Source organism: Callionymus lyra, chromosome 3 (assembly GCF_982586985.1).
Source record: "Callionymus lyra chromosome 3, fCalLyr1.hap1.1, whole genome shotgun sequence".
Classification (NCBI taxonomy): Eukaryota; Metazoa; Chordata; class Actinopteri; order Syngnathiformes; family Callionymidae; genus Callionymus; species Callionymus lyra.
Window position 1 is genome coordinate 19408950 of NC_141820.1, and position 13783 is coordinate 19422732.

Below are 13783 nucleotides of genomic sequence, written 5' to 3' on the forward strand. Positions count from 1 at the left end.
TTAAGAATTTCTTCCTCCACTTATGTTATACGGACATCTTTCCCCACTTACTTATGTTTTCCTGTATATTTCACTTCACAGGTTTAAGCCCATGGTACAGTATTATTTCCAATTATTTTCAAAAAGATGACCTTTAAAATTGGCATAATGTGGAAAATGAAATGCCAAGAATGTTGTTAGTCATTGAGCTCAACAAATACCGTTGTTGAGTTGATGATGAAATGTTTTAATTACATTTATTACTACAAGTTACTAATACTTTCAAGTACAGTGCAGAAACATCCAGAGCTTTAAGTGGGAAAAAAACACAACATTTGTAGTTAAGTGTATGTTCTTTAGCGTTCTGAAATTTTGCCAAGATTTATGATTTTTATATTTAAGTAAATTATTATTTTGAGACAAGTAAAAGTTGGTTACATTTTAGTTGTGGTGGTCAAAATTACCATCCGGATCCACAAGTCATTTGAAGATTTATCACCTTTAGCTGAAACACCAACAAGTATTCTGTTCTGTTTGTGTCCAGCAAGCGAAGCTTGTAAAAGTTTCTGACACCTGCTTGTTATGTATGTTATACCTAAATATTCTTGGAGACATTTGCAAGATTGTGGCTTCTTAAGAATTGAATATATAACTGAGCTTGACATCTCTTATCCTTTAATAAATAAAGTAAAAAATATAGGATTACATGGCAAATCAATGTATATATAAATAAATGCATTGAGCGTGTTTAAAAACTGGCCGATATTTATATTTAATTGTTACGTGACTGTCTCATCTCAACCAGAACTAAACCCATGAGTTCATGCGAGACGGAGTTTACGACGAATCTGCTGTCATGTCTCACTAACACAGTCGTCGTATAGAAATGGTTTCTTTCCATCCGCGCCGACCGCAGGACTTATGTAACCAGACTTAAGAAGCATACCGAGCCCACAGCCTGATGTTCATCACACTTATGCTCCTCTAAATAAAGACATTTGTGCAAAACTACTGTTCCCGCTCAGTCAGCAGATGAACTGACAAGATGCATAATCAACACAGATCCACGGACGTCTCCAGGATATATGCTGGTTTGGTTTCAGATGTTTACATCTCTGAGTGACTTGGACGTCGGCCACGAGGCATCTGTTGCACAGACCGTTTTGAGAGAGAGACTTAAAGAACTTCAAGTCAAACGAAGATGTTGCACGGATGACAAAGACTATTTGCGTCAATGTCTGTGTTGATGTTCTCTGTCATGGAAGCACCAACTTGTGAGCAGATGATGTGGTTTGTGACTCTTAAGAAGCTTCTGCTTTAGATGTTATTTCATATCAGATCCCAGTGCAGCACCACCTTAGGTTTCTTTAATTATATACTCAACATTTTACAATTATGCTCAGAAGAAGTTTGTCATTTCTCTCAGTTCGCTCATATTCTCAGATGCGCTGTTTAGATAAGAAGATGCTCTTCTTTCTGGTCAACCCCAAGGTTGTCACTGGTCTAAAGCCTGTTTCAGTTAAGTGGAGATTTGAGCTGGAAACCATAAACAAAAACTCATAATATGGTGGTCACTGAAATCTCTCCATTCATGTTAGTCTGATCCTGTTTGAAGATCTTTAATCCGCATTTTAACCTGAAAGTAGTGCTTCACACATAACACGTAAGTACAGTATATCACTGAACACTCTTTTGGTGGAAAAAATACGTTTTAACTTTGCAGATTTTACGAGACGAAAAAGCATTTTAAAGAAGAAGTGTTGTAGTTATCTCAATGGTCTTTGGTTTTCGTCTGGGGTTCTCTCCATCTCGGCCACAGTCTCGGGTCATAATGTGGTCTTTTATAACATAACATTTATTTACAACATTATCTTTAACAAGTTTCTATTTAAAAAAGGAAAACATAAGTTTTATTTTCTAGACTATGTTTTCAACTCATGAGGTTGTGGTAACGTGTACATTGAAATCAGAGTGTTTATAAATGAAACCTCATCCATGTCTGGGGCATGTTTGTTCATTATTTGTTTTAAAGTCTAAAACAATGATTTTTAATATTAGTTTGGCTAAAGACAGTATTTGTTATAACTAAAATGACACAAAATTCCAAGTTATCTTAAGGAAAACTACAATAATATATCAATATAAACTAATTTAGTTGACTTAACTGGACTAGAAAGGTAAGGATGTAACATGAATGAATAAAAAATAAAATAAATCCATGGCTGAAAAAAAGAACATTCATTTACTAATTTTATTTTTAATTCTTCATTTGCGGTCTTAGTCCATCTGGAAAAGTCTTGGTCTAAGCAACAAAGTTCAACAAAAAAAGTAAGTAATAAGGTAAGTAATTTATATTTATAGAGCGCTTTTCTAGACAAGGGTCACAAAGCGCTTAATCAAAAAATAAAACCGAAAAAGTGTCAATTTTGACTTTTAAATCGACTAAAAATGAAAGATTGTCCTAAAAACGAGTTGATCAGTTTATCATTATTTTTTTTGGATTTCATAGAAGTTGTGATGTAGAAGGAGAGAAGGAAATAACTGTTCAAATGTTATCGCCATGATAAAAAGAGCTTTCAGAAATCTGCATTAAAATATCTTAATTGAGTTGTGTCATATAAAGTTTCAGTCGAGTCTGTCTTCTGAGGTGTCACACTTTGCATAAATAATTTGACTCTTACCTTCCCTTCACACCTCACAGGAATGTTTCACGCTCTCCTCAGTGACCTTAACTCACACTTTGCACAAGTATGCATCAACAAAAAAGACAGATAGCGTTCTCAAAAACCGTTTAGCTGTCAGTCTGGTTGCAGACCGGCCAAAACGATTTGCAGGGTTAAGCAACTGACATTCAAAGCCTCTTCACGGTGATGATAAATATCCAAAATGTCTGGCTGTTGCTCCATCTCAGAAACATTATATTGGCTGTTAAAATGGGCTGTCAATCAAATGTTTTGTCCAGACCAAAGTTACTGAGGAGTAAATGTAAACTACTCTTGCTTGGTTTGTACAAAAACGTGCATCCACTTAGATATTTTCTGGAAATACGACTACAAAAAAGCTTTAAATGAGTTCAAAAAAGGGATAAATTCTCAATATAACTGAAGCTGATTGAGCTACTTTCCTAGACAGAACATCTGTTGATGTCAATCATTGAAAAACGAGTCAGTAAAAGTTTTAACAGGAGTCTCAGTGGAGCCCTTTTAGCCACAAACATGCTGCCCAACTGTCGTTTTACTAGATGAGGGTCAACGTTTGTCACTGACCTCCTCACATTTATTCCACAGCTAATAGCTTGATGGTAGTTGAATAAAAACTTAACAAGAGATGACAAAATGAAGCAAAAAAAAAAAAGAGGAAGCAAACTTAAAAGAGTCTTGAGTTTCTGGGTCACCAGAGCTCCCGCTCATTTCAGGACGTTGCACAGTCATCAACGGTCGTTTTCATCGCGACTGTAAGAGGAATAAAGAGAGTCGCTGACACGAGACTTTAAGTCAAGCTAACTGAAGATTGCTTGTTTATGTTAAGAGACCTTAGACGGTCGTAATCTATTGGTCAGGACTGAGAGTTGGAGGTAAAAGTGTTCGCTGGTTTCTTATTGACAGATTAAAAAGACACATCGTTGACCTAGATAGTAGCGTTTATCTGAGACGCATATTGCACGGGTCAATCAAAAAGATAAAGAAGAAGAGGAAGTAGAAAAAGAAAGGAATAATGTAGTACTTTTAGCTAAGCTAACTAAATATGGTGTATATATGTACCGTACTTAAAATCTTTTAATTTTCTCAAAAAACGACAGTGCGCCTTATAATCCTGAGCGCCTTAAATATGAACATTATCTGGTGGGTGACTTGTTTACAAACACTTTCATGACTCTGCGCTGACTGAGTCGACACGCCGTGGGATTTACGACGCACGTCACATCATGACGAACGTTTATGGAGTGATATTACTGCCACCGGTTTGAGTGAGTGTGTCTTGTTTGTTGTACACTCAAAATCACTCATTAAAGGTGCACTTTATAATCCGGTGAGCCTAAGTGAAGAAAATACCTTAATCCAATATTGTCTCACATTGTTTCTCTAAGATCTTACACTCAAACATCATCATTTAACAGTGCATCTGTGAGATAGTACTATTTAAAGCAAAACATGTATTTGAATGGAGACTATGGTACGGTTTGGTAACCGCTGTGTTGCTCCATCAGTCGATTCTTAAAGATTCTTACAAGAAATCTCTGAGTACAGATTTAAAACTGTCGTCAAGACATTCACGATCGTGACATTGAACCTGTCCAGCGTGAGTGAGACCATCACTGGTCAACACAGTCATCGCTCCAGCATCATGTCTGCATCCAAACCCTTAAACACCGTCGGACATTTTCAGATGAAGGTTGTGCTAAGAAAGCAGCTTAAAAAACAGCTTTGAGTAGAACCCATGATATTTAGATGAAAGTTGCTTATGCATTTTAAAAGTGTAGTGTAAGAGGTTGCTCTCCCAGAGTTAACGCTGATGTAACCCTCGTGCAAACGTAATGGTCATGAAGCACACTGAAAAAAAACTTTACTAACAAGCTCCATTTTTCTTTTTAAAGAAAAATAATTAAATTCCTAGATGATGCCATGGTAAATTTGGGCTCTAATGTTCTATTACAAATAAAAACTTCCATCTTAGAATCTTGTTGAAAAACTCCAGAGAGGAACTGTTTGTTCCTTCAACCCTCGTGGAAAGCTCCGTAGAAACGTCCTAATGACTCCGAGGCGGCGAGGAAGTGCGGAGTCAGAGGGCAGGAGGGTTGAGGAGGAAGCTGCACGGTCAGACACGCAGCGAGGTGAGTGCACGCTGAGAAGGATTTACACAGATGCTGAGCGAGATAATCGATGAGATCACTCTCACGGTTGCATCACTTGCAGTCCGGCGGAGCGTTTCGCCCACGAGTCCATCCTGCGGACGCACCGACGACTCTGGGAGCACATTTGTAATGAACGAATCTGAGGGCAGGAGGAACGAGAGGCAAAGATTCAAGTAACAATACGACCGGCACTTGAAGCAGAGGTCACCTGATCTGCAGCTGTTATCTAATCTTGTTGATCGACGTCAAAAACTCAAAGAAACATTTAAACGATGGCTCAAAATGAATGACTAGAGCTGTGAAGACATTCAAAAATGTTGAGAGATTCATTCATCATGATCTGTAAATAATTGATCGAATTAATCTATTTTTAATTTCACATAATTGCTGAGAAAAGGATGCAACTTTTTTTCTTTTTTTTTTTTTAATTAAAATGTATTATTGAACAGATTCAGTTACATTCTGTTGTCTTTGAGTTTTGATGCAACATTTAGTTTCCACCAGCAGGGCTGATTATCGCTTGTGTATCTTTTATTTTTATAATTAAGACTAATTATGGGATGGTGTCCCACGAGACACTGGAGAGATGATGTATTTCACCTCAGAAGATGTGGAAGACTCAAATGTAGGTGTCTTGCCTGGACGGTAGCCCCTGCGATCTCATCTTCAGGTCAAGTTAAATGGCGACTCATGTAAAACCCAACTCTCCTGACTGACTCACATGTTTCAAATGTTGAAGTCTTCCTCTCCAAGATGCAGTAGGTCTCTCATCCTGACCAAGGTTTTGAACTTATTACTTTATAAAGTTCTCCCCCGTCTGAAATCCCAGCAAACGAGAGGTTACGAGAGCGGATTCCATTATGACTTAATAATGGGCTTCACTCCTCCAGAAAGCTGTAATCACACCTCGCTTTGTTTATACAACAAGTCCCTCGGAGGTGAGGAGTTTCAGGATTGATGGCGCAGTGCTGACTAACCTCGATGTTTAATCCAATCACAGCAGAGTGGGTGTGGTTATGGTAAACAAGATTTTTATCTCCATGAAAAAAGTGTTTTGTGCGTTTTTTCTAATGTAAATATTTCAATGAAAAGAGAGTTTTGTACAAACAGACACATACTAATGCATACAATAGAGTCCAACATCTATTTAAGACTCACTTAAATCATTCGTTTCCTGATCACATCCTTACGTTAAGCAAAAGCATGAAAACATTTGTTATGTATACGTTAGTCTTCTCTGACGTCCTGACTTCTGTGTTTACGTCTGCCTCGCTGAGAACAACAATCCTCCCTATCATCTTTGCCCGATGAGCACAGACGCCCCGGCAGATGCTGAACTTCCAGACCAGCTGTTCCGTCGTCTTCACTCACAGACCAGGGCAGCCCAAGAAACCGACTCGCAACTTCAGACTGCAGTCTCACGTCCGGAGTCGAGTCCACGGAGGGAGAAGTCGCAACAATGGCAGCTGTGACTAACATGATATCCATATATAATGCCATTAAGCTTTAGATCATTTGTGACAGATTATTTTGTAAAATTGGATATTCAAGCATGACTTAATAAATCATTATATAGTTTAATGTTTTTTAATAGTTGAGATTTGAGTTCCAGTATGTGTGTGTGTGTGTGTGTGTGTGTGTGTGTGTGTGTCAGTTCCTTCCTAAAGGCAACTGTGTTTCCTTAAAGTTAATTTTCCCAAGCGTGCTGGGCTCACAGTGGTGAGAGCAGGTGGTGGATCAATGGGCTTAGTAAGTGACTGAGGCAACACACACACACGCACGCACACACACACACATACACACACACACACACACACAATTCTTGCTGCTTTCGGGATGCAGCTGAATAATCTTGACCAGAAGTTCTGCTCTGGACTGCTTCAAACCACACTTTGTGTGACAACATTCATTAAAGTGTGTGAGGCTGAGAAACTAGTGTTGGAAATGGATTCAGATGCCAGAAGAGACTCATGTGTTGTACGACAGATTTTCTCATATTTATTCTGTACAAAAAAATGAATCACTTTCTACTCAAGGTGTCCAGAGTTTGCTCAGTATGGACTGTGGGAGGAAACCAGAGCACGCAGACACATACAAGTGCAAGGAGGACAAGCAAAGTCCACATGAAATATATATACACATACATATACACATACATATATATATATATATATATATATATATATATATATATATATATTGTTTATAATTCAACTGCAGCTCTGAGAGACTACAGATATCTGACAGTCAATTATAGCTATTTTGTTATCTTGTTTTTATCCCTTCATTTAAGATCTTTTTTTAGCATTTGAAATTTTGTTTGTTTTTACAGCAATGAGATTAAATGTATATCAGGAGACACTTAAATCTTTGGGAGATTATTATGCTCTTTCCGCAAGAGAGAGTGACAGATCCTTTAAAATATTTGTGAATCCAGATGGTCATTTTGAACCCCTCTACAAATAAAAATGTTTTTTTCTTAATCCTAAAATGTACTAATGAACTTTTAACTAAAAAAAACAGACAGTCGGTCATACAATCTCCAGAGGAACAACATTCATATGAACTCACAAACTCAAGTATATTTTTTTGAATTGTAGTTACACTTTTGTGTAAGTAGTGTCTTAGTTACACTGTCAACATGATTTACTGTGTATTATAAAGTCTTATTATAAGTTACATTTCTTTAAGATACAACTATTAATCCTTCACCACTTCCCTCGATCTAGAGCTAGAGAGCCGATTTTTCATCAACTGTTCTTTGACGCTTATCAACATTATTTCATGATTAACTATAACTCAGACAGGCAAGAACTGACAACCTCACAACCTCCTTGGCAGAGGTAATAAACAGGGCAATAACACATCATACGCCTTAAGACTGCAGCCGCACATAATCAATCTAATATTCCGGAGGCTGAAAGAGCCCTTTTCATGCTTTTGCTGAAGAGATTTCAACATCAAATTACTTCATAATCCAGTGGTTTTACTTTTACTAGCAACTCATGACCGACCGTGATCCGAGAGCCTTCAGTCAACGACCCGTAACGTCTGACGACCAACGATTCACTTCACAGCGAGGAATCAAACGAAGTTCGGCTCCAACGTTTTGAATAAGAAAGTGCAGCTTTAGTCCCTGTTTTATAGCCGGGCAGGAAGTGAGCCGCCGAACACGGTCAAAGCACTGATTCATCAGGACTTTAAGTGAGGAGTCATTTTCTCAAGTGTCGACAATGAGCAGTTGTTTAGTCAGTTCACTAACTGAGCTCAGAGTTAGTCATGTCACAAATCGCCCCCAAAAAAAAGGTTGTTAAAATGTTTTTACGATCGAAAAGGATAATATGTAGTTTGAACTCGTAAAAAACATAATTTCATGAATAAAACAAACACTTTAACCACATTTGAAAGGTTTCGTTTTCCATCTTCTTCCATTTAGTTGCATTACTTTAATTCCAATTCACTTCCTTTATATGTTGGACTTTTCTTCCTGTCACTTTTTGATTCTCCTATTTTTCACAAATGTTGTTTTTGTCTGAATATCTAATGTTTTTTTTAAATTTATTAGATCTTTTCTTCACATTAATTTACTTTTTTTTGGTAGTTACATGTGTTAAAATGATTTTAATAATAATGTTTTTTATTCATATTTTATCCATCTGGTCTTAGAGTTTTTGTCCGACAATAAAGTTTTGGATGATTGGGGTAAAGAAAACTATTAAGCTTGAAACAAGAATGTCTTAATATCTTTATCATCCCCTTACTAACCTGCTCCTCATCCATCTTCCCGCACAAGAGATTTCAAAAGCTGTACTCACCATTTGTGTTTGGCTCCGCGGGCTGCCATTTATATCCTCCACCTTCTCATTGGCTGTGTGAGAGAGGAAATGAGATTATTACTTCTGTTCCATATCCATGTCCAGCGACTCCTGAGTTGAGGTACAAGAAAATCCAGAACGGATGTGATTGAGTGTGTGTGTGAGTGTGTGTGTGTGTGTGTGTGAGTGTGTGTGTAAGAGAGATGCAGGAGAGGTCTGGGAAGCAGAGCTGCCTAATTCGTCAGCTGCCGCCAAAGAATTACTGACAGGCCAACTTGGCCTCATTGTCTGCGAGGGTGAGTGGGGAGGGTGAAGTTACAATCCAACACAGAGAGGGAGAGAGACTGTGCATGTGAGTGTGCGAGTGTGTGTGTGTGTGTGTGTGTGCACATGTGTTGGGGTTCATGTAATTGTGAATGAAAGGTGATGTTTTTTGAGAGACTCAAATAATGCTAATGTTAATTTAATCAATAAATGATTGGAGAAAAACGTAAGAATATCAGTATAAGTAATATTTATTTAATATTATAATAATAATTATAATAAAAGTATAATGTAAATATATATTCTGACATATTTATATGGAATATATAGTTTACAAGAAGTTTTCACAAGCTGATCAATTCATGTTTCCTTTTTGTTAGACTACAGTTATTTTACAGATTCTTTCTCATAATAAATTTGTACTTAAGTAAGTAAGTAAGTAATATTTATTTATATAGCGCTTTTCCAGACCAGGGTCACAAGGCGCTTTAACGATTTAAACAAAACTCAAAAAAGTATATACTTTAAAGATCAAGATAAGTGAAGGACAATAAGGCTCTGAATGATGTTTAACACACAACAACAAGCTTTAATAACATAAACTTTTATATCTATAGTTGGACTAAATGTAGAGCCGAGGTTTGTGTATAATGTCATTAGGAATAAAATGATAATAATACTGTGTAGTATCTTTGATCGGGGCGATACCAACCTGACATGTTTCAAATATTGACATAAGAATTAAGAAGTGGCTACACAACCTTATTACAGGTCCGATAGAATCTTTTTTTTAAATGTATTATTTAGACAAACAAAAAAAATGGGCGCCTAAAATAGAGCTTAAATGTGATTTCAAAGTCAGCAAAATATGATTTTATTTAAAAGCGGAGTGAAGAAACTTGTGTGCTCTTAAATAATCAGCAAAAAACTTAAATTACACTTTGTAAATCACCAACATCTCAACATTTATGAAACTGAAAGAACCACATTAATCCGTCTTACTAAAGAACAACATTAATGGTTGGTGGGAGGGGGGGTCAACATGTGGCTCTGGAGCCCTGGGTTGCAGACCCCTGGTCTAGAAGAACAGAAGCACTGTTTGAATCTACCTCCCAGGTTTAATCATAAGAAATGATGGTCTCCGAGGCTGTGTTGCACAATATAAAAAAAGAAAAGAAGCACAACCTACACAGAGCTGTAGAGCAAATTGAATATTTAAAGAAGGTTTTGGTCTCAGTATCAGTACTATGTTTTGCTTCTGGGAGTGTGTTCTGAGAAAGTGGTAAATACTAAATAACGTACTTTTCCCTCAAAATTCCCCTTCAATTAAAATGGAGACTGACATTGTTTTTTTGTTTTTTTATTTTCTTACGCGGTGAACCTCTTTCAAATATAAAAATAAACGTGGCTCAGTGTTTTAAATCTCAGCATCTTGCTGTTTTTACATTAATAAATGGTGTATAACGAGAGGAAAAGAGAAGAGAAGCCACTGATGTGGATGTTAAGACCTGGAGCTAAGTAAGAACAGACATAAACTTAACACAAATGTTTCTTCAGTCTAACTGGGTTTCACCCGGTGCGAGTGTACAGAGGGAAAAACGGGAGACGCTCGAGCACAACCAGGTGCTAGCGTCGTATAGCTCCAGCAGCTCACCCAGCACCCAGAACACAAGCTCTACTGCTGAGATTTGGCCCAAATATCAAGCCCAGCTTCCCTCAAACGCACCACAACAAAGACCTCACAGTCACACGTGTGTGTTCAAGCTTCAAACATAACAAAGCTTTTATTGGTACGATTGATGTTATTTAATGTATATATATTTAAAAAGTGGACACTGATAGGATTCAATTAGGTGAGAAAAGCTGCACATGTGGGACTCTGCTGTGCATTTGTGGCAAATCTGCGGAACGAGCATGTTTTTTGGCCTGACCAGAATAGTCAGTGAAGGGTTCCACCAACTAGGAGTTTGCTTTGCTACATTTGTGCAAATTTAGTAAATTAGCTCTTAAACATGAATAAAAAAAGGCAATTTAACTATTAACAGAGAGCAGATCTTTAGTCACATGACGTATCCTTGTAATCCTTATCACGGCTGGAAGTACAGAGATTGAAAAAGTTTCCTTCAACTGAGAAAAAATCTCTTAACTCAGGAAAATCATGTCACAACACGATATGGATCTTATAATCCATGCGTTCATGTCTTCTCGTTCAGACTGTTAGCAAATAAGCAGAAGCCGTCTCTCCTGAAGTCAATACAAAACTCTGCAGCGAGAATTCTGACCCGCTCTAGTAGAAGAACTCACATTTCTCCGATCCTTAAAACTCTTCACTGGCTGCCAGTTTCTTTCAGGATCAACTTTAAAATTCTGGTTCTTACTTTCAGATCTATTCATGGTCAGACTCCTCCTTACATCACTGATCTGATCCAGCCTTACACCCCAGCTCGGGCTCTGAGGTCTGTGGATCAGAATCTACTGATGGTTCCTGAACACACTTCAGGGCCAGAGGAGAGAAATCCTTCCAGACTGTTGCTCCTAAGCTTTGGAACAATATTCCTCTCTCTGTGTTTGATGATCTACTGACTCCTTCAAGAAACATCTTAAGACATTTTTATTTGCTTTTCCCCAATTTTCTGGGACTCCTGTGTTTGGCTTATTAAAATATATATGTGTTAACTGTGTATTGTTCTTGATTGTTAAAGTTTTTTTGTGTCAAAACAAAAAGAATGAGCAAATACCACCTTTTCTTATCTGCATCCATTATTACAGAAGAATATTCCTACATGTCAAATATGAGTGTGTTGTCTTCTTCAGAATATCTTGTGTTTATTAAAAATGGTTGATATGGCGATCAGTTTCTTGGAATGACCCAGTTAGAAGTCACTGATTCTCAGGATTTAATTTGGATTTAATAGAAATGACAAGAAATAGATATAATGAGGGACATGTGGGGAAGTTCAGAGACAAAGGTAGGGATGTATATTGGACTATAGATGTGTTATAAAAAGTAGGTAAAAGAAGAAGGGAAAGACATGGTTCACATGGGGGGGAGAATAGGGACATGAAGAGGAAAGGTTTGCTGATGGAAGGATGATCAATGGTTTGATGTAGAGATGCTTTTATAGCAAATATTAAATGACACAGAAGAAGAAAATTAGGATTTTTTTCTCACTCTATTTAGTGACAAAGGTTTAGTTACAAACATCATTTCTGGGACAGAAGAGACACCTACCGATGATCTGGATTATTTGTGCCAACAGGACTCCATCTGTGACGTCCTGGCTGAGATCCTTGATGAGGCGAGGACAGCCGGACTTGGCCAGGTAATGGTTTGCCCAATCTGTGTAAATCTGGGATGACAAGAGAAAACATGCGGTCAGACCGGTGTGATAAAAGAGGAGAGGCAAAGGTCTGTGTGTCAAAGTACCAGGACATCCACTGCACAGCCCAGAATAATCAAACGTATGTCTCAATGAAATCACAATGTTCGCTTATAATGAAATATATTAAAGGGTCAAAACAATTAAAGGGACGCAGATGAAGACATTGAGCTCCAGCCACTACATTAAAATGAACATACATTTTTGTTTTTAACTCTAAAAAGGAACAGATTACTCTGAAAAAAATCCCAACCCTTAGTTGACATAAGGGAGAGTAGAAAAATGTGAATGTGAATTTTGGGTGAACTTTCACTTATAAAACAAGGATCAACCAAAATGTTTGATGTGAGCTCCCTTTGTGAAGGTTTGAAAACTCTAGCTGTCCCTAGTTTACAAACTACAATCTTGTTGAAGAACAGAACAAGTTTGCCTTCTCAGCCTCGAGTTGTCAGGTTGTGTGTCACAAACCAACCCTGATATAAATGTAGAGGAGTTAAAGTAAAAAGAAATCACAGCTCAAAATGCAAACTGAAGTGCAAAAACTCTTTCAGCTGCACAAGTAGTTCAACAAATGAACTCTGTTTCCTTTCAATCTTGTCCTTTCTAACCCATCCTGCCAGAGAAATACAAACACCCAACGGACATAAATATTCTGCTCAACCATCCTCTCGGTCCAAAGACGGGGCCGGGGGCCCTTGAGCAGATTGAACTACATTTTTTCACCGAGAGAAAGTGAAATACACATTTTTTGAAGATTCAAAACCTTTTGAATACAAAACAAGATCACAATTCAATTGAAAAGCCTTATTCAGAGGCATTTTTGGTCGAACTGGATAAAGGTAGAGACACTTTATACGCTTATAAATGGCATAACTCTGGGTATGATGCCACTGTTTGGCCCCAGCTCGTTTTCACGTCATCAAATGTGGCCCTCTTCCTAAAACGTTTGGATCCCTCTGCTCTAGGTGCTTTAATAACATGTGACGTTCAGGGGCCACAAGTGGCCTGCCCTGTACTTGCATGGTCTTTATAAGTTATAAGTGAAACACTGAAATTAGACTGAATCATCTCTGCTGTAAATATAAATACATTTCAATTTTTTTTAACATTTTATAATTTTATGACACTCTTGGTTAAAAGTTTTGGAATAGATTTAACTTTTTCCCCTTAGTTAAATTTAGTTTTTTATTAATTCCCTTTTCAATGAAATTCAATATTTTTGTCCCTAAGATTTGAATAAAAATATTGTATATTGTTTGAAATGTATGATGAAACATGAATATTATATTAATCTCTTTCATTTTTAGAATGACATTGAATAACTACAATCACAAAGTCATTCTCAAGTTATTCTCTTCAATGTTACGATTTCCTTTTGCCTCGATTCAATAGCTTGAACCTAATCTCCATCCATTAAAGCAGAAGGTGCGAATTCCACTTATAATAGTACATGGAGAAAAAAATACAAAGTTATACTCTAAATTCACGGCCTG

The 13783-nt window shown here is 37.3% G+C and overlaps 1 protein-coding gene across 2 annotated transcripts in view; it reads right to left on the minus strand.

The window, feature by feature from the left end:
• The window catches only part of nav3 (neuron navigator 3), a 158731-nt gene that overhangs the window by 96975 nt on the left and 47973 nt on the right, over nucleotides 1-13783 (minus strand). For both annotated transcript variants that reach the window (XM_087786858.1, XM_087786857.1), the window contains exons 2-3: nucleotides 12143-12260; nucleotides 8647-8699 (exon numbers count right to left, since the gene is read on the minus strand). In XM_087786858.1, coding sequence (XP_087642984.1) covers nucleotides 8647-8699; nucleotides 12143-12260 — 171 coding nt within the window. The remainder of the gene's footprint in view (nucleotides 1-8646; nucleotides 8700-12142; nucleotides 12261-13783) is intronic.